The following is a 22,436-nucleotide window of genomic DNA, read 5'->3' as shown; positions in this document are numbered from 1 at the left end:
AGATATATTTATATAGATACAGGATTTACATGTATTTGTATATACATTGAATTGTTGTTCACTGTCGCTGTTCACACCACATATATATGTATATGTGTGTATATATATAGCATTGCTTCTGTTTGAAAACAGAACCAGTATATTTGTGTGTGTATATATATATATATGTGTATATTTATATAGATACAAGATTTACATGTATTTGTACGTACATTAAATTGTTGTCGTTGTCCCTGTTATATACATATATATATATACTAAATAATTAGGGGATCTTTTCTAAAAGAAAGATCCTAATTAGGGTTCAGCAACTGTTTGCCTCACCACATACTGAAGTTTAGAAATAGCAGTCAAAATCTTGGCTATTCTTTCTACTGTATATACATATATATATATATATATATATATATACTGTTGCTACAGTTTGAAAACGAAGCAAAATAATAATAATTATTATTATAGCATTAGCAACAAAAATATTGAATCTTCTTCCCCTCCGCTGCTGCCTCGTCCAGAAAATAAGAAATGAAAATAAACTCTTTGAAGGATGCCGTTACGTGAGATCGTCTCAACAATTCCCAGCTTTGGTCCTCCCCCGTCATCATAAGTGTCTCGGCATCCGTTGTGATTGATTGATTGATCATCGTCGCCGTCGGTGTTGAACCGCCAGGATTTCGGAGTGGAGTGGAGTGGATGGAGTAAACCGTTAAACCGTATACGTTGTATTTTGCAAATTCTTATTTGGAACCTCGACCACCACCAGGAAGGAATCCACCCCTTGGGCCCGAGTGCGAGCACTGCTGACTTGGGATTTTTTTTGCACAAAAACGGATTTTTATACTCAAACCAATTCTTGTTATTTATTTTTGTTTAAAAAGAAAAAGAAAAAAAAGAGAGCAAAAAACAAAACAAAGACTAACAAAGAAAGAAAAAAAACAAGAAAACATTGTTCGTATAAATAATCAATCAATCATCGATTTCTCCCCCCCCCACCGTTCTTGTTTAACCATTCATCGATCTCTTTCTTAACGTCCATTCGTTTCTTTAAACTAAACTAAACGTTCGTTCCTTCATTCCTCTCTCTCTCTCTCATTCTTAGATTTTTCTACTCTTTTTTTTTTTCCTTTTTCATTCACCTTCGATTCTTCTTTGGTTAGGAAAAAAAATAAATTCTTTCTTCTTCTTCTTCTTCTTCTCCTTCTTCATCCATCCATCCGGCCAGTCTTCATTCACTTCATGGTTGTTGTATATTCCTTAAATTTCTTAAATTTTCTCCCCCACCTTCAAGAGATCTTTAGTTCCACGACCAACCAACCTTCTATGTATGTATTCTGCAATGGAATGAGATTTCTCTGTTCCTCACACAAACCAAATGCATAAATTATAAGGAGGAGTTAAAGACAAAAACAGACATAAAGCAAAACACACACACAGAGAAATATATATATATATATATAGTGTGCCAAGCCATACTATAAACCTATCCAAACAAAAACTACCCTCCTTATTTTAATTCTAAATTGCTTTGTTTCGTCCCTAACGTTCCTTGATATCAATTATTTTGACTTGTAATGAAAGCAAACGAACACCACAACAACAAAATGTAATATCATTGTCTTTCTTTAAACAGGAGGAAGTGAAAAAAAACCATAAAATAGGAGGAAAAGTAGTTTATTTTGGACCTCGCCCTCACTCACTTTCTCTCTCTCTCTCTCTCTCCCTTCCAGCAGCATCATCACCATCATCATCATCGCCAGAAGAGAGAGGGGGGAAACAACACAGGCTTAGTAAGTAAGTAGTAACTAACAACACCGTGCTAGTAGTAGTAGCATCAGCGGTGGCAGTATTTCATTGAGGAAAAACGCGACTATATTTATCCACAGCTACTAAACCCTCCTCTCCACACATTATCCCATTCATCCCCAGATTCTCTGAGTTCCTTATGTTGTTGCCATTTCGTTGGCAAGCAGGATTTCACAGACATTCTTTCTCTCTCTCAGCCTGTCTTCATGTGTGTGTGTGTGTATATATATATATTTAAATAGAAGATGCGTTAGTGTTCGTACTTTATCAGTAAAGTGAGTGAGTGAGTGAGAGCACGTATGTGTTATACACACATACATACACACATAGATAATAATATATATATATATATATATAATATGTAATGTCTGAAAATCTTTTCGGTTACCGATATGTGACCTCTCCATGTTTGCGTGAGTGTGGCGTGGTGTGGCTGTGGTGCAGCAGGACTTAAGTACGAAACCAACCCCCACCTATGATTGGGGGTTGAAACGAACCGGTCAGATATTGGTGGATCTTTGGCGGTAAACATTGGTTTGCCCTTTTGTCAAAACACTTAGTTGAAATGTCCTTTATAGTTTTCCTGGTCGCCCATCCACCCTCGTCCAAAAAACGAAAACACACACGGAAGCCCGCCTCGTTTATTAATCATTAGATTAGATACAACACCAAGGATATACAAGACGAAACCTTAGTTCTTTATTAAATGAATACACTCTCGGTTTCTGCTCTCTCTCTCTTCTTTCCCCTCTTTTTTACTTTCTCCTTTCTTTTAGCTCTACCTGTGTTTATAAGTATCAAATCTCCTTGTTCCGGTGCCCTATTTGAACCGTTGCCAGCTTGTCCTTACCACTTTCTGATCGACATTTTAAGTCTTCTTATATGGGGGTTATTGGATTTTGTTTTTGCCCTTACTAATCACTTACTAGGCCCCTCCATATCTTTGATCTCTAAATCTATATCTTTTCTCCATCATTTTCACTTATCCCCGTCTTCATCCTCATCATCATCACTATTTTCATCATTCTTAGATTCACCCCATTTTTTTAACCCACCGTAGTCTTATCTCACCACACCCTTTTCATTACACACTTGTCATTAAATAACTGCTGTTCCAATTGTTCAGACCATACCTATATCTATATATATACATATATATATATATTACCTTTCATTTTTCTATTTTAAATATTGTCCCTTCATTCTGAATGGCTTCTCGTAAGCAACGTGGTGACTATGATCGAAAGATTGCTGGTCTGTATGACCTGGAAGACACGATTGGCCGGGGCCACTTTGCTGTCGTGAAGCTGGCCCGGCATGTGTTCACAGGCGAGAAGGTCGCCGTCAAAGTTATCGATAAAAGTAAACTTGATGAAGTGTCAAAGAACCATCTGTTCCAGGAAGTGCGGTGCATGAAATTGGTGCAGCATCCTAATGTTGTCCGCCTCTATGAGGTGATTGACACTCAGACCAAATTGTACCTTATTTTGGAGCTGGGTGACGGTGGAGACTTGTACGATTACATAATGAAGCACGATAAGGGCCTCAATGACAGCCTGGCCCGCAAGTATTTTAAGCAAATTGTAGATGCCATCTCGTACTGTCACCAGTTACACGTATGTCACAGAGACCTCAAGCCTGAAAACGTGGTCTTCTTTGAAAAACTAGGCATCGTTAAGCTCACAGATTTTGGATTTAGCAATGTCTTTAAGCCTGGCAAAAAACTAGAGACTTCATGTGGTTCCCTTGCCTATTCGGCACCAGAGATCTTACTCGGAGATTCTTACGATGCTCCAGCTGTTGGTGAGTTACCCTTTTGATCTTTTTTGTTCTTTTTAATGTTTATGTGTTGTTTTTGTTCACTGCTCATCATCTTGGTTGGGTGAAGGTCTTACCAGTCCTCAACTGAAATGTCTTCACAGTTATATAACACACACACGTGTGTGTATTATAGCATTATTATATTTTGTTTCCACTCAGCAAAGCAAGAAAGATTTGATGGGAGAAAGAATTAAATGACCGAATTTACTGTGTTGGAAGGTGTCTTGTGCAAACATAAAGATTAAGTCTTTGATTATTCAATGGTGTTGCTACCATTTCCAAAAAATAACGAAAACAATCATTAACTAGGTTGCCCTACCACCTGGGCAAGAATCCTCATTATCACCATTATAATGTCCTCTTTGCCTTTCATCCCTTCGGGGTCGATAAATAAAGTACCATTTACGCACTGGGGTCGATGTAATCGACTTAATCCCTTTGTCTGTCCTTGTTTGTCCCCTCTATGTTTAGCCCCTTGTGGGCAACAAAGAAATGTATAATGTCCTCTTTTGCATGCTTGCATGGGTCAGACAGAAATCATCGAGTCAGATTTTTCTGTGGCCAGATGCTTTCCCCATTACCAACCATTGCTTGGTGCCAAGCAAGGTAATATTTCACCATGGCCTGACATTTTCCACAGAAGATTGGAAGTGAACAACCACTTGAATGACTGCGATACTTGTTTCACAAACATCACGTGATGTCAAGGACACACACACACATACATGATGGGCTTCTTTTAGTTTCCATCTACCACATCCACTTTGATTTTTAGTTGCACAAGATGCTCCATGGTGGAACCTGACCAGAATCTGCATGGCTGGGTTTATGGCAGACCTCTTAACCACACAGCCATGCCTGCACCCATAGTAGTTGTGATACCTGTGCCGGTGGCACATAAAAAGCACCATCCGAACGTGGCCGTTGCCAGCGCCGCCTCGGCTGGCTTCTGTGCCGGTGGAATATAAAAAGCACCATCCGAACGTGGCCATTGCCAGCGCCGCCTCAACTGGCTTCTGTGCCGGTGGCACATAAAAAGCACCATCCGAACATGGCCGTTGGCAGCGCCGCCTTGGCTGGCTTCCGTGCCGGTGGCACGTTAAAAACACCAACTGATCGTGGCTGATGCCAGACTCCCCTGGCACCTGTGCAGGTGGCACGTAAAAAGCACCCACTACGCTCACGGAGTGGTTGGCGTTAATAAGGGCATCCAGCTGTAGAAACACTGCCAGATCAGACTGGAGCCTGGTGCAGCCCCTGGCTTCCCAGACCCCGGTTGAACCGTCCGACCCGTGCTAGCGCGGAAAACGGACATTAAACGATGATGATGATGATGATGTAAAACCGATTACATCACTCCCCAGGATTTCACTGGTATTTATCTTATCGCAAAACAAAAGTCAAAGTTAAGCCTGACAGGTGAGATTTAGTTGATACCACCGTCCTCGGTTCTTGGTTTTGTCAACCTCAAGGGGATAAAAGACAAAGCTGACCTCACCAGCATTTGAACTCAGAACACAAAGGAATGGAAGAAAAGCCAGAAGGCATTTTTGTCCAATGCTCTAAAGATTCTAGCAACTTCCTGCCTGTTTAATAATTTTGATTTAGTGACAAGACAAGCAACTTTCAAAGGAAGGAGTTAGTTGATTAGATTGACCCCCGCTAGTACTTGACTGGTCCTTTATTTTATCAATCCCAGAGGGAAGAAAGGTGAAGTTGACCTCAGTTGGATTTGAACTCAGAATGTAAACAGCCAGAACAAATACCACAAGGTATTCCCCCCCCCTCCAGCACCCTAATGATTCTGCTAATACTTTGCCCTTAATTGTTCCAGTGTCAGGTCAGTGGCACCCATGCTGGTGGCATGTAAAAAAAATACCCACTACACTCTCAGAGTGGTTGGCGTAAGGAAGGGCCTTGCAACCTTAGAAACCCTACCAAATCAGATCGGAACCGGGTGCAGCTCCACAGCGTACCAGCTCTAAGTCAACCTGTCCAATCCATGCCACCCTGGGAAACGGACATTAAATGATGGTGATGATGCGTACACATAATATCTGTGTGTGTGTGTGTATATATATATACTAGCAGTATCGCCCGGCGTTGCTCAGGTTGTAAGGGAAATAACTATAAAGCATTTTTAGAGAGTTATAGCCAAAAAGTGGAAAAAAAATTATGGTAAATTTTTTTTGAGAGTTAAAAAAGGTGGAGTTGCGTCCCCTAGACAGTCTGTGGTTTGGGTTTCTGATTCTCGACCCCATGTCGAATTTATCGATTTTTTTCAGAACTGGGGGAACATTTCAAAATTTTCGCTGCGTTAGTTTTGAATTATGACATTGGGCTATGTGTGTGTCAAGTTTCATCAGAATCGGTTGAAAGCCGTGGTCAGAGTGAGGGTACGAGAAAACAGACACACAGAAAACGCACAGACAAACTGCCGTTTATATAGAGAGAGATACACACACACACACACATCCATTTTCCACAGACCTCAAATAGTTTCTGAAGGGTCAATTGGTAAAGCAATATATATTTTGTTGGACTTACATTTGTGGATTAAACATATAGACACATAAGATTCTTCACTTTGAGTTCTTTATTCTTCATGGCCTGACCATGTTCTTAGGAATTTGGTATCCTCTGAAATATACATCATCATCATCATTTAACGTCCGTTCTCCATGCTAGCATGGGTTGGACGGTTCAACCGGGGATCTAGGAAGCCAGAAGGTTGCACCAGGCTCCAGTCTGATCTGGCAGTGTTTCTACAGCTGGATGCCCTTCCTAACACCAACCACTCCGTGAGTGTAGTGGGTGCTTTTTACGTGCCACCTGCACTGGTGCCAGGTGAGGCTGGCATCAGCCACGGTCGGATTGGTGCATTTTACGTGCCACCTGCACGGAAGCCAGTCGAGGCGGTACTGGCTTTGGCCACGATGCGGATGGTGCTTTTTACGTGCCACCTGCACGGAAGCCAGTCAAGGTGGCGCTGGCATCGGCCACGATTCAGATAGTGCTTTTTACGTATCTCCAGTCCAGGGATCCTGGCATCTGCCGGGTGCCAGTCATAGGATTGGTTCAATTTCGATTCCGATACATACATACATAAAATACAACCATATGTATTCATAAAGTGTATGTCATAGGCACACACACTCACAGTCTGTGGGTGAGTGTGTGCTTGTATACATGTATGTGTAACTATACCATATAATATATATATATACATAGCATAGCGGTTAGGGTCTTGTACTAATGATCGGAAGATTGTGGTTTCAATTCCTAGACCTACAGCACATTGTGTTCTGAAGCAGAACACTTTATATCATGTTACTCCAGTCTACTTGGCTGTAAATGGGTTACCCTGCAATGGCCAGGCATTCTGTTCAGCAAGGTGGCATTATTCAAATGCTGCAGCAATGCAAGGAAATGCACTGTGGTCAGTGGTGTATAACAACATCCAAAAGTCTGGCTGATATAGTGATATATAACTAATGTAATGTGATGTCGATGTACATAGGTGGGTATATATGTTTTTGTGTAGGTTGTGTAAAAGTGTGTTGTGTCCCTTTACTCTCAGGGTAACTTAGCCATTTCAATGGACAACAAATGAAATAGACGTCAGAATAATTAAGATCCTAGAATCAACACAGTTGAGTAATAATCCATCCGAAATGATGCTCCATCTTATTTGCAGTCCAGTCACTGAAAACATTAAAAATATACTACAAACTATGTTTTGTTTATTTTTATAAGAGGTAGTGGCATGTGTAAAAAGATTCGAGCGAGGTTGTTGCCAGTACCGCCTGACTGGCGCAAAGTACCCACTACACTCTTGGAGTGGTTGGCATTAGGAAGGGCATCCAGCTGTAGAAACTCTGCCAGATCAAGACTGGAGCCTGGTGCAGCCATCTGGTTCGCCAGCCCTCAATCAAATCGTCCAACCCATGCTAGCATGGAAAGCGGACGTTAAACAATGATGATGATCCTGGTGGCTAAGTTCACCTGGTCACCTATAAAATGGTTGAGGAGTAAAAAGCGCCTCAAGGCAGTATTCTATATTCTAAAAGACCTAGTATATGTATCAATCACGTGTGTTCTTACTCATCCAAATTATTGATGCTGCCAACAGACACTCACACCTCCCACACACACACACCACATGCCTATGTTTATTGATAACTTTTTGTTTTGGCAACTGAACAGGATATGCTTCAATGAAGCGGTTTAACCATTTTGAGAGTGACTTACCTGAAGCGTCTTGTTTCAACCTTCCGTCAAAGTTTCATGTTGCAAACAACAGATTAATGATGGCTGAGTTAGTTACACAGCGAGCCGGCAGAATTGTTAGCATGCTGGGCGAAAGGCTTAGTGGCATTTCATCCATCTTTCCATTCCGAGTTCAAATTCTGCTGAGGTCGACTTTGCCTTTCATCCTTCCAGGACCAATAAATTAAGTACCATTTGAACTCTGGGGTCGATGTAATCAACTTACCCCCACCCCCTCTCCTGAAATTGCTGGCCTTGTGCCAAAATTTGAAAACAAATAATGACTAAGTGATTTCAACCCATACTTAAATTTCTGAATCATCATCATCATCATCATCGTTTAACATCCGCTTTCCATGTTAGCATGGGTTGGACGCTTCAACCGGGGTCTGGGAAGCCAGGAGGCTGCACCAGGCTCCAGTCTGATCTGGCAGTGTTTCTACAGCTGGATGCCCTTCCTAACACCAACCACTCTGTGAGTGTAGTGGGTGCTTTTTATGTGCCACCGGCACGGAATCGTTTTACAGATGATTGAAAATAGGTTAAAATAAAAAAAAAATAATTATTAAAATTCCTTTACTTCAAGTAGGAAATGGAAATACTCGGTGTCCTATAAATAGGACACTGATACAATGTGATATAGCTTATTTAAGGTTCTCATTTAATGTCCTATTTATAGGACAGTGGGACTTCATGGGTTAATAGCTTCATAAAATAGTTTATATGAAAGGAGAAAGTAGTATTTGTGTTAAGACGGGGGTGGGCGAAGGAGAAATTTAGAGGAAAATGATTGGGAAAGTGGCCATTGTAGGGTCTGAAATGGTCAGTCTCCTTAATCATTTTGATGCCAACCCACTTGAGACACCCTGTGGCTCTATGATTCAAACCGTCTCTCTCTCTCTTTCTCTTTTAAAGTGATCTAAACTAAAGCCTTTCCTCAAAATTTCAGGTTAATTAATAATGACAAAGCTATTAATTCCTTTGATACCAACCTGCCTAAGTCCACCTATAGATCTGTGATAACTGTCCTGTTTAAAATGATCTAAATTTAAACGTTAGCGTCACCTTATTGGCACATGAAAAAACATTAAAACAAGGTTGTTGCCAGTGCAGGTGGCACTTAAAAAGCACCATTTGAGTGTGGCTGTTACCAGTGCCGCCTGGCTGGTCCTCATGCCGGTGGCACGTAAAAACACCCACTACACTCTCAGAGTGGTTGGCATTAGGAAGGGCATCCAGCTATATAAACTCTGCCAGATCAGATTAGAGCCTGGTGCAGCCATCCGGTTTGCCAGTCCTCAGTCAAATCGTCCAACCCATGCTAGCATGGAAAGTGGACGTTAAACGATGATGATGATGATGGTCAAAATTTAATGCTAATTTCCGTTCCAAACACCAGCTTAATGATAGCTAAATTATTCCCCTAAATTCTTTATTTTCAAAAATATCTGAATCAGAGACAGACCATTTTCAACAGAAATATGGCAATGAAATGGTTGAGAACATCAAAACCCATCAATTGCTTTCACCCAGTTGGCTTTTTACCCTTTACAATTTAAATCGGCCACATCTGGGCCAAATATTCTACCTATTTTTTATATTCTAATTGACCAGATCAGGCCTCTCACACCGATCCTACCTACAATGTAATTTTAAAAATACACAGTTCCGTCATTAAAATCTCAAAGCTCTAAGATATTGCATGATAAATTCAAAGCAATTTCAATGAATAAAAGCATCAATTTGATGGAGTAATCTGAATGCTAAAGGCTTGGAGACTACATCCACTCCAGTCTTTTCCAGTGGTTATTATTATATTTTAGTCAACTGATCTTATTGGAGTTATCTCCCTTGTTTTTAGGATTTTTAAGCACCACTTAAGGAAATTTCTATCCAGTAATTGCTCAGTCTTCATTGATCACATTTTATCCCTTATTTCTTTCATCTGGTAGTACACTTGTTGTTTAATCCTTGGTCAACCCTGGTTGAATATACCTATGATTGAAAGTACCTAGTCACGAACAATCATTTTGTTCCAAGACAGAATATCTAGGATTACATTATCTGATAAAGCTTTCCCCATTTTTAGTTGATGGGGTGTGAATTGAGGGAAATTTGGCTGCTATTGCTAGCACCTCAAAACACCATGTAGTGGATTCCTCGTTGGTTCATAGTAAATGCCATTGTCATTTAGCCCCAGTCCAGCTCTGATTGAGTAGGTCTATCATCAGTGTTTTCCATGACCATCCCATCTGATTTTTCAGAAAATGTATGTAAGACTACATTACACAACGTGTCCTTTTTGTTTAGACGGTACAGTGATTTAAATGGAGATTTGACTGTTATTTCTAGCAAGTCGCCTTTGAACAACATCGTCATTCACTTCTGTGTTTTTGTTGCTATTCGTCGTCATCGTCGTCGTTGTCATCACAGTGACATTGGCATTGCTGGTGCCATTTCTGTATCAGCTGACTCGGTGCGGGTGCTGAGATCGTCGTCGCTGGCAACACTTGTACAATGCACAGCTTGTGTCTGCTGATGCTGCTGCTGCTAGAAGTAGCAGAGCTATCTAAGGGCGTGACGATCAGATGGAAATGAAGTGGAGCGTGTCCGGTTTGAATCTACTACTGTTTGTTGCTGGTCATAATTTGTCTTGGCAGGTTATTTAGCCCCAGGTCAGCCCTGACCAAGCAGACCAGTAACCAGTGACCGAAAGCATTCCAAGCCTGACCATTCTGATCTTTTGTTTCCCTTCTACAGTCATAATGTACCTTGGTCTACGTTATCCAATGTGTCCTTCATCCTCTGTTTTATGACTGTAGGGTTTAATATCAAGGGAGATTTGGCTGCTATGTCTAATGGGTCCATGGGCTGTATTTGTTTTGTTGTTTTTATAAATGATACGTAAAAAACACCATCCGAATGTGGCTGATGCCAGTGTCACCTGACTGGCGTCCGTGTCGGTGACACATGAAAAGCATCAACCAATTGTGGCCATTTGCCAGCCTTCTCTGGCCCCTGTGCCGGTGGTACGTAAAAAAACACCCACTACACTCTTGGAGTGGTTGGCATTAGGAAGGGCATCCAGCTGTGGAAACCTTGCCAGATCAGACTGGAGTCTGGCGCAGCCTCCTGGCTTCGCAGACCCCAGTCAAACCCTCTAACCCATGCTAGCATGGAAAACAGACGTTAAACAATGATGATGATGATGTTGTTGTTTAGCTCCAGTTCAGATCAGATCCAGCAGACTTGTGCTAAAAAACAAATCCACTTGCTTTCATGTTCCCCTCTTTTTTTCTTTTATATATGTGTGTATATGTTTATAGATATATAAGCATATATATATATATATATATATGTTGATACGTATCCTTGTCGTTTTAATATCCTTTTTTTTCTTGCTTCCATAGTTTGAACTGAGTTTGTTGAGGCAAATTTTTCTACTCCTTGATGCTCTTCCTGTTGCTAACCCTCACGTGTTTCCAAGCAAGATAATATCTCCCCATAACTAGACATATTTTCACAGAATACATATATGCATATCATACATATAGATGCAGGAGTGGCTGTGTGGTAAGTAGCTTGCTTACCAACCACATGGTTCTGGGTTCAGTCCCACTGCGTGGCACCTTGGGCAAGTGTCCTCTACTGTAGCCCCGGGCCGACCAATGCCTTGTGAGTGGATTTGGTAGACGGAAACTGAAAGAAGCCTGTCGTATATATATATATATATGTATATATATATATGTGTGTGTGTGTGTATTTGTGTGTCTGTGTTTGTCCTCCTAGCATTGCTTGACAACCGATGCTGGTGTGCTTACAATAGAATAAGTACTGGGCTTACAAAAGAATAAGTCCCAGGGTCGAGTTGCTCGATTAAAGGCGGTGCTCCAACATGGCCGCAGTCAAATGACTGAAACAAGTAAAAGAGTATACATACATACATGCATGTGTATACATTTATATGCATGTATGACATTATATGTTTATCTTTGATGTAGAACCACTTGTCAACATTATGTTCTGTCTTGTTTAAGAAAATAGAGTGTGGTCTGAGGAAGGTTTGACTGCTATCTCTTGCATGTTGAGTGTCCAAGGTCTTTGGCCTGCATTCTGTTTACTATTATACACCATGCAGCAATACATACATCTATGGAGGGACCCTCCGTGTAGTCACTCAGCCTGCTAGAAATAGTAGCCAAATCTTCCTCTTATTGCCCTCTACCATCTTAAAAATGTTCCTAAGTACACTGTCTCTGAAAAGAAAATGTGAGCTGATTAGGGCTGGAATGCCTTTGACCTCTGACATGGTCAACTAGGGCTCAGTTCAGGTTAAACAACAACATATATCTAGTTATTTGCATATATATCATCATCATCGTCATCATTTAACGTCCACTTTCCATGCTGGCATGGGTTGGACGGTTCAACTGGGGTTTGGGAAGCCAGAAGGCTGCACCAGGCCCAGTCTGATCTGGCAGTGGTTCTACAGCTGGATGCCCTTCCTAACGCCAACCACTCCATGAGTGTAGTGGGGGCTTTTACGTGCCACCGGCACAGGTGCCAGGGGAGGCTGGCAAACGGCCACGATCGGATGGTGCTTTTTACGTGCCACCAGCACGGGGACCAGACGAAGCTGGCAATGGCCACGGTCGGATGGTGCTTTTTACGTGCCACCGGCACGGTGTGCCACATATATATATATATATACTTTATTTAAAAGCAGCAGAAATATATATATATACTAGCAGAGATCCGTGGCTTTGCCCATTTCGCATGGAATTGAAGAATTAAACTTTTCTTTTATATTTTATCTAATGAACTTGAATACCTATGATTCGAATTTCATCAAAATTGCAGATTAAGGATTTTAATGAGGGTTCTTTCCTTCTTTGCACATCCTAACAAAAATTCTAATCATGGCATATTTATCCTATTCTACTCATCTTTATGCCCAGATTCCAAAATCCAAATCTTATGAAACCTATTCAGAGGTTTTTACTCCTGAAAAATGGAGCCCATGGAGCGCTAAAATGTGGGAGTTAAGGCCCGTGTTGGGGTGGGGTCTTAAAGTCAACCAGAGAAGTTGAATTGTTGGGAATCTTTTTACATTGGATCTTATATCTATTGTTAAAATTTCTTTGAAATCAGAAATATATGTATGTTCACTTGGTTTGTAAAAGAGAGCAAAGCTACAGGAAATCAAAAGATGAATGATCACAATAAGCAGTCAGCTACCCTACCCTAGTCGTTACCACTCCCCAGTGTAGGATTCCTCACCATACAGGTGACAGGCACAGCCGTAAGATGCATTACAGATCTATAGCAGTTGGAAGGGTGTGACCTAACTCAAATAAACATTAACAACAGTGTGACGTGAGGGCTAAGGGGAAATGAAAGTGTCACCTCTATAGTTTGCCAATGACCACTATACTGATAGGTAACTGAACAGAATAAATTTACAATCTATAAATGTCTTTCAATAACCAGTCACTCATCTGGGAAGGGCCTTAAAATCAATGTTACCATCTGGGGACTATGTGTGACTCAGTGATAATAAAAAGACTGAAAGGAGGTCTGCAACCAAATAACTTTACTCAACACTTTGCAACTGAATCAGTGGAGGCAAAGATGCCTCTCCTTTACTCGACAATTTATACATCACATTGCAGGAATCACAATCTAAGTATATCTCAAAACAAACATACTGCATTAACCCTTTAGTGTTCGCATTATTCTGCCAAAATTAATCCTTTTTTATCCACATTGTTTTGAACTAATCATGCATTATCTTGTAGCGATGAGATTTTGGTGAGGTAGCTGTTAATTTTTAAAATGATATTGTAGGGTTGGTGTGAGAGACCAGATCTGGCCAGTTTGAACATAGAACAGGCAGAATACTTTTGGCCGGTTTAATTGCTAAAGGGTTATACCTGCCCTTATGCATTGACCCACAAGCTTACAATGGTGAGCCAAACACCTGAACCACTAAGCCATGTGCCTTTAGTTTCTAGGAAATATGATGTTGGGAAGCAATAAAACACACCTTCACTTTGTTCTTCAGTGCAGAATAGCAATCAGAATTTTTAATTTTCTTCTTTTTTCGGTAACCAAATATCTTTATACAAGTTTCTAAACTTTGGCCTGAGTTTAGAGTCATTTTGGAGCGAAATTCTTTTTTTCTCCTATTACTATTATCTTGCTGCTAGTATCTAGGAATGGCTTGATCACCCAGTCGGATATTTTAAGCAACATAAACAAAGATTCTGAAATCTACAGCACCTGTCTTTATGAATCTTGTTCAGAAAAGATCAGAAACGGAAAGAGTTCACAATGAGCTCTTCTGTTTGAATAACTGAAACTTGATCAGAAATGTGGAGAGGGCTAAAGGGCAAGTTTGCCTTTCATAGGGTTGCTTTGTTGTCATTGCAAAGTAACTTTGTTGAATTTTGTAAATATATAATATATATATATATATATATATACACATATATACACACACACATATATATAGTGAGAGTTTACAAAAGACAAAGACGGGTGTGTAAACAACAAACAGATGTATTAGCTTAACACTCGGGAAGTGAGAAAGTCTTTTAGGTTTCAAGTATACACTCTTTGACAGAAAGGAACACAGAAATAAACAGGGAGAGAAAATAGAAGAAGGTATATGCAAGCGCCGCTTCACTGGCATCCGTGTCATTGACACGTGAAAAGCACCAAACGATCGTGACCGTTTGCCAGCCTCCTCTGGGCCCCTGTGCCGGTGGCACATAAAAAGCACCCACTACACTCACGGATATAGTTGAGATAAAAGCAAGCAAGTAATGTCTTCTGCTTGATGTTTCTGACTTCAGAGAATAACAAGATTTAGTGTCTTTTAAAGAATTCTTCAACTGTTTTGTAAAGTGAACAGAACTGCCTTGGGCAGTTTCTCTTAAACAACCATTTAACTTTCATGTGTGTGTATGTGTGTGTGTCTCCAACAATGGAACATTCATAAACTCCCACCAGGAACTAAGAACTTGTGTTCTTAACTTCATTAACAGGATGCTTAACGATTCCTGGAGTTGGCCTCTTTTGTTTGCGACCAAATGTTGCCTATGGATTATACAGTGCCCTGCAAAAACAGATGCAGCTTTACTTTTGTATTTTGTATTTTTAAGAAATTGAGGAAGTCATGATGATCGTGAGTCATTAATGGCACCCCCCTCCATTATACAAAAAACGTTTATAAGCAGGATGTTCTGTCTGAAGAAATTCTCAACAACACAAAATACACACTTACCATTTTTTAACTCTTTCTTGTCTTACAAATAAATACCACATCTCTTGAACCAAACTTTTGTCTCTGATGTATCTTACGGAAGCAAGAAGCACTGTTTTTGGGGATAATCTGGCTTAAATACAGACAAGTAGCTGCCCTAAACACAACATAACCTATAGCATGCATATATATTCATGTATACATATGTGTGTATATATATAAAGCACCCACTACACTCTTGGGGTGGTTGGCATTAGGAAGGGCATCCAGCTCTAGAAACACTGCCAGATCAGACTAGAGCCTGGTGCAGCCTCCTGGCTTCCCAGACCCCGGTTGAACCATCCAACCCATGCTAGCATATTTAGCGGACGTTAAACGATGATGATATATATATACACACACACACACACATACATATGTGTATGTATGTAGATGCAATTCAGCATCTCCATGGTTAAGAAGTTTGCTTCCCAACCAGGAGGTCCTGAGTTCAATCCTACTGCATGATATCTTTGGCAAATGTAATTTTCTATGGCTTCGGGTCAGTGAAAATGGGTTGTCAAAAACTTTATAGAAGCTTGTCAGGGGCATTCAAAAAGTACAGACTTGTTACTACTCACTCTCCATCACACTCATTCTTTGGAGACCCACCATTACTCTGTGTGTGTAGTTGTATTTAAGGGGTGAGTCCACGCCCCTTGCAACTGTAAAACCCCTAAAATGGGGCCTCACTACCAGATGCAGTTTAATGTCTTATACAGGACAAAGCCATAGGGAAGACAGCTCTTCTAGATGACACTTATCTCTTTATCTCTTTACTGCCCACAAGGGGCTACACACAGAGGGGACAAACAAGGACAGACAAACGGATTAAGTCGATTTTATCGACCCCAGTGCATAACTGGTACTTATTTCATTGACCCCGAAATGATGAAAGGCAAAGTCGACCTTGGCGGAATTTGAACTAAGCATTTTGCCCGGCGTGCTAACGATTCTGCCAGCTTACCGCCTTTTTATTATTCTATTATATATTATACATATATATATATATACATACAAATTGAGATAGGGGTTGTAAATGCAACCCTCCATGGGATAACATATATCCAATATACTGCTAGTGAAGCACCCAACAAAGTTAATACATAAATGTTAATGATTGTGATGCAATCAATTCATTTTTCTTATCTTGTATATATATATATATATATATATATATATATGTGTGTGTGTGTGGTGTGTGTGTGTGTGTGTGTGTATGTATGTATAATGTGCATGTGTAATCTAATTATATAAATACAAGTTAATGCTGTCTGATCTTACATAAATATAAATAAATCATTATATTGTGTGTCACTACATAGGAAGAACTACCCTACAACCATCACGGCTGCTCCTTTTTCCTCATCCCCACCCGTTTTCAATCTTTCCACTACCCCTAAGGGAACAAGCCCCTCATCTGCTTTGAAAATGGCTTGGGTGGCAAATAATAATATTATTTTTGCGTAGGGGATCATCTGTTAACATTGTTTTGAGTTGATCCCTAATCCGACACATTAGGATCGGAGGATCTCCAGCTGGGATCATCTTCTGGGTTTTGTCAAAGCATCGGTTAAGCGGGGGTTTCCATTTTCCTTAGGCGTCGTCTGTTTTTACTTTTTGAAGGTGATTCATTGTAAATTTTTTTAAGGCAGATTTAACTACAATTTCTAGCAGAGAGACTGACCAACACGAAGCTTCCTTCGTTGTCTCATTGTTCTATGTGTGATTTTTTATGCTTAGACTTTTGGATTCTGATAAAATTCAGGCATGTACGTGTGTGTGTGTGTGTGTGTGTATATGTGTGTGTGTATGCTGTGTGTTTGTTTGAGCGTACGTAAACATGTGTGATTTTGTGTTCGTTCATGGGTGTGTTTGTGTATAATAAATGTATTCTGTGTATGTACATTATGTCAGATAGTAAACGTTTTTGAATAAGGATTTGTAAACAACAATGTAAATTGTGGAACAAGAGGGGGGTGGAGAAGGGGGGAACTGGGCGAGGTTCATTCAGGTAAAACAATACTTATTGATTAGTTTGAATTGTTGTTGTTGTTATTATTATTATTAAAGGCGGTGAGCTGGGTGAATCGTTAGCACGCCTGATGAAATGCTTAGCGGTATTTCGAGGTTGACTTTGCCTTTCATCCTTTCGGGGTCGATAAATTAAGTACCAGTTCCGCACTGGGGTCGATGTAATCGACTTAATACCTATGTCTGTCCTTGTTTGTCCCCTCTGTGTTTAACCCCTTGTGGGTAATAAAGAAATAGGTATTTCGTCTGCCGTTACGTTCTGAGTTCAAATTCTAATGAGGTCGACTTTGCCTTTCATCCTTTCGGTGTCGATAAATTAAGTACCAGTTCCGCACTGGGGTCGATGTAATCGACTTAATACCTATGTCTGTCCTTGTTTGTCCCCTCTATGTTTAGCCCCTTGTGGTAATAAAGAAATAGGTATTTCGTCTGCCGTTACGTTCTGAGTTCAAATTCTAATGAGGTCGACTTTGCCTTTCATCCTTTCGGTGTCGATAAATTAAGTACCAGTTCCGCACTGGGGTCGATGTAATCGACTTAATACCTATGTCTGTCCTTGTTTGTCCCCTCTATGTTTAGCCCCTTGTGGGTAATAAAGAAATAGGTATTTCGTCTGCCGTTACGTTCTGAGTTCAAATTCTAATGAGGTCGACTTTGCCTTTCATCCTTTCGGGGTCGATAAATTAAGTACCAGTTCCGCACTGGGGTCGATGTAATCGACTTAATACCTATGTCTGTCCTTGTTTGTCCCCTCTATGTTTAGCCCCTTGTGGGTAATAAAGAAATAGGTATTTCGTCTGCCGTTACGTTCTGAGTTCAAATTCTGATGAGGTCAACTTTGCCTTTCATCCTTTCGGGGTCGATAAATTAAGTACCAGTTACGCACTGGGGTTGATATGTTAGTTAGTTATAGATATAATCGACTTAATCCGTTTGTCTGTCCTTGTTTGTCCCCTCTGTGTTTAGCCCCCTGTGGGCAATAAAGAAAGAAATAAATTATTGTTATTATTATTATTATTATTATTATTGTTATTATTATTATTATTATTATTATTATAAGGCAGCAAGCTGGCAGGACTTTTAACATGCAGGACAAAATCTTAGCAGTGTTTCTTTTTGGTGCCTTATATCCTGAGTTCAAATTCTGCCAGAGCTGAATTTGCCTTTCATCCTTTTCAGGTTGATAAAACAAGTACCAGTTGAGCACTGTGGGTTGGGTGGGTGGGTGGGTCGATCTAATCAACTCTGAAATTGCTGGCCTTGTGCCAAAGTTTGAAATCTCTTATTATTGTTGTTATTATTATTATTATTTTAAGGCAGCAAAACTGGTAGAACCCTGACCACACTGGACAAACCGCTTAGTGGCATTTTGTCTGTCTTTATGTTCCGAGTTCAAATGTCACCAGGGTCCATGTTGTGTCTCATCCATTTGGGGTCAGTAAAATAAGTACCAGTGGAACGCTGTGATCAATTACATCAAGTAACCCCTTTCCCCCCAAATTTTAGGTCTTGAGCCTATGGCATAGTTGTTCCTAACCTGTGGCCTGTGGACCCCTAGTGGTTCACAAAGGTAGTACTGGGGGTCTGTGAACTAAATTCAAAATTTCATATATATATATATATGGCTGTGTGGTAAGTAGCTTGCTTATGAACCACATGGTTCAGGGTTCAGTCCCACTATGTGGCACTTTGGGCAGGCGTCTTCTACTTTAGCCTCGGGCCAACCAAAGCCTTGTGAATGGATTTGGTAGAATGGAAACTGAAAGAAGACCATCATATGTATATATATGGAGGCGCAATGGCCCAGTTGTTAGCGCAGCGGACTCGCGGTCATAGGATCGCAGTTTCGATTCCCAGACCGAGCGCTGTGAGTGTTTATCGAGCGAAAACGCCTAAAAGCTCCACGAGACTCCGGCAGGGGGTGGTGATCCCTGCTGTACTCTTTCACCATTCTTTCTCTCACTCTTTCTTCTGTTGGCCTGTTCGCTTAGCCAGCGGGGTGGCGTCATTTGGAGGCTAAAACAATGCGAAGCGCATTGTGACCAGCGATGGTATGGTCGGTCACGTGATATATATATATATGTGTGTGTGTGTGTGTCTGCCTCCCCCCCCACTGTTGCTTGACAACTGATGTTGATGTGTTTGCGTCCACGTAACTTAGCAGTTCGGCAAGAGGTCGATAGAATAAGTCCTGGGGTCAATTTGTTTGACTAAAGGTGGTGCTCCAGCTTGGCAGCAAACGAATAACTGAAACAAGTAAAATTATATATATATATACATCCATAAGGATAAGCATATTAAAACGGGGTCTGTGGGAAAATTCATTTAAATGAAAGGGGTCCTTGGTAGTGAAAATGTTGGGAACCATTGATCTATAGCAGAAAGGATTATTATTGTGGGTGGGTGTATGAAGAGCATGGACGGATGGATCTTTACAGGTTGGGAGTCACACACACACACACACCACACACACACACACACACACAACGACAGGCTTCTCTGAGTTTCCATCAACCAAATTCACTTTACATGACTTTGGTCGGCCTGAGGCTATAGTAGAAGACGCTTGCCCAAGGTGGCCACACAGTGGGACTGAACCCTAAACCATGTGGTTGGGAAGCAAATTTCTTACCACGCAGTTGCACCTGTGTGTGTGTGTGTGTGTGTACGCACACCTACACCCCCATCGTTCCATAAATCTTTCACCTTTGAACTGCCTTTAATGAAACAAAGCTACACACGCAGTAAGCGCTGGAGATAATATTTTTTCACTCCTTGAAACTTGCGTGCTATTGTTGTTGTTGTTGTTGTTTAGTATTTAGCCCTAGGTCGAAGTCGAAATTAGTAGGCCTGTGATCAAAGCAGATCCAACCATGACCACTCTTCGTTTCTCTTCTATATTTTCAATTATAATCTCTACTACTACTATTACTACTACTACTGCTGCTGCTACTACTACTACTACTACTACTATGACAATTACTATTACTACTACTACTATTCTACTACTACCACCTCTACCACCACTACTACTACTATTACTACTACTACCACCTCTACCACCACTACTACTACTACATCCTGCTGTTTTAAGATTCGTTTATCCAATGATAAACGAATCTTTAAAATCTTACTTAAAGACTTCACGGTTTGATGGTTTAAGAGACTCGTTTGTTGCTTCTCGGAATTGACGAGGAAGATTAATAACGAATATGGGGGAATATTGCGAAAAATCTCAATTTTAGCTTTACACTCATGATGGAGGGATAGATTCTGAAAGGATCGCCTCTCTGTGTGTATGTGTGTGTGTGTGTGTGTTGTTGTTGGTGAGGGAAATCAATAATCAATCGATAAATAGCTTTACAGCTCCATGTATTTATAAGTGCATCTGTGTGTGTGTATATATGTATGTATATAGTGAATGTATACATATGCACATACATTATACATACATGTGTGTGTGAGAGAGAGAGACACACACATACGCACACACACACATGCACATACACACACATGCACACACACACATACACACATGCACACACACACACATGCACACACACACACACACACACGCACACACACATACACTGCCATGCTACAAACCTAGGTGGCCTTCATTCGTAAGAGTCATGTGTCAGTGAGAACAGGGTGGCTGTGGGTAGAGAGATTCGATGAAGGGAGGAGAAGCACTCTTTGATTATTATATACAAATTCATCTTTCTCTTTATTCATCCATCTCGCTGCCTACACACACACAAGCTTCTTAATTGATTTTGGTCTTTGTTATAATAAGTACCCACACACATTTTTTTACTAGTTTCCGAGAACTAGTGTCCTCAAAGGTTTTTGCCGATCATCTATCTCTCTCTCTCTCTATTTATCTATCTATCTATCTATCTCTACCTATATCTATCTATCTACCTATCTATCTATCTATCTATCTATCTATCTATCTCTACCTATATCTATCTATCTATATCTATCTATCTATCTATCCCTATATCTATCTATCTATCTATCTACACACACACAGGGCAATTCACAATGAATGATACAATTTTTTGCAATATATTCATTGTAGCACTTACAGATATTTTTTTTGTACCATTCATTTTGAATTACCTTGTATGTATGTGTGCGTGCACGCATATGTGTGTGTATATATATATATATATATATATATATATATATATATATAGTAGGTACTGCAAATTTAGGGTGAATACTTTATAAGTGTAAGCACCTGTATATGCCAGATAGTGGCAGAGGTGAGAGAGAATATATCAAATATATTTGATATATATATATATATATATATATATTACAGAGATGTACTTGGATAGCAAGTGATTTGATCTGAGATCGTGTGCTGGAACGAAAACAATTGCAGCGTGGAAGGTGTTTGTAAGCCATTTAAGAAACACACAAAAGCCGTTCGATTCACTTCAACATTTAAGTTTAATTTGTCAAAATATTTTCGTCGCTAAAATCCACGACCTGTTCACTAATTGTTTTATATTTATATATATATATATGCAAAGCGCATTGTGACTAGCGGTGCGTAACAACATCTGATAGTCTGGTCAGTCACATGATGTATGTATTGTATGTATATCCGTGTGTGTGTTTGTGTGCATATATATTCATTCATTTCCATATTTATTCTATTCTACCTCTGTCACACACACACACTCACACGTCTTTGAAAACCGTTTCCTTGTTTACTCGACTTCTCATTGGTTCCCTCCCAAATACCCTGCTCATATCACAACACATCTTCCTTCTTGCCTGTTACACCAATTGTTTCCACTTCGATTAGCAGTAAGAAGTTTGTATACCTACCTGGGTAGCAGGAGAGAACTGGTGGAATAGCAAAGTGAATACTACTATTTAGAGATTGACCCCTCCTTGCCTGAGAGGGAGACAGTCATATGGGTCAGTCCCCATTCTGTTTCTCTAACCCCTTCACCTCCATGGCATCTGAAGCTGTCCAAACAGGATTTTTATTTTGTAATTTTTGCTGACTCAGATGCAGTTTGTCCAATCTCTGTTCTTTTTGATCACTTTGGACAGAGTTTTTATTATTAGTATTGACCCCACCCCTCCATACTGTTTGCCTTTGTTTGATATATAATATCGACAGGATTTACAATATGAGACACACCCACAGACACACAGATATATATATGATGTGTTGTTG

The 22,436-nt window shown here is 40.3% G+C and overlaps 1 protein-coding gene across 7 annotated transcripts in view; it reads left to right on the top strand.

Annotated features, from left to right (window-relative positions):
• Positions 1 to 1,454: 1,454 nt before the first annotated feature.
• LOC115221364 (SNF-related serine/threonine-protein kinase) overlaps positions 1,455 to 22,436 on the top strand; it is a 192,069-nt gene continuing 171,087 nt past the window's right edge. For all 7 annotated transcript variants that reach the window (XM_036511094.1, XM_029791538.2, XM_036511091.1 and 4 more), the window contains exon 1: positions 1,455 to 3,606. In XM_036511094.1, the coding sequence (XP_036366987.1) occupies positions 3,012 to 3,606 (595 nt within the window). In that variant the 5' untranslated portion in view covers positions 1,455 to 3,011. The remainder of the gene's footprint in view (positions 3,607 to 22,436) is intronic.

Source organism: Octopus sinensis, linkage group LG18, assembly GCF_006345805.1.
Source record: "Octopus sinensis linkage group LG18, ASM634580v1, whole genome shotgun sequence".
Taxonomy (NCBI): domain Eukaryota; kingdom Metazoa; phylum Mollusca; class Cephalopoda; order Octopoda; family Octopodidae; genus Octopus; species Octopus sinensis.
This window is presented reverse-complemented; position numbering and strand designations above follow the sequence as displayed.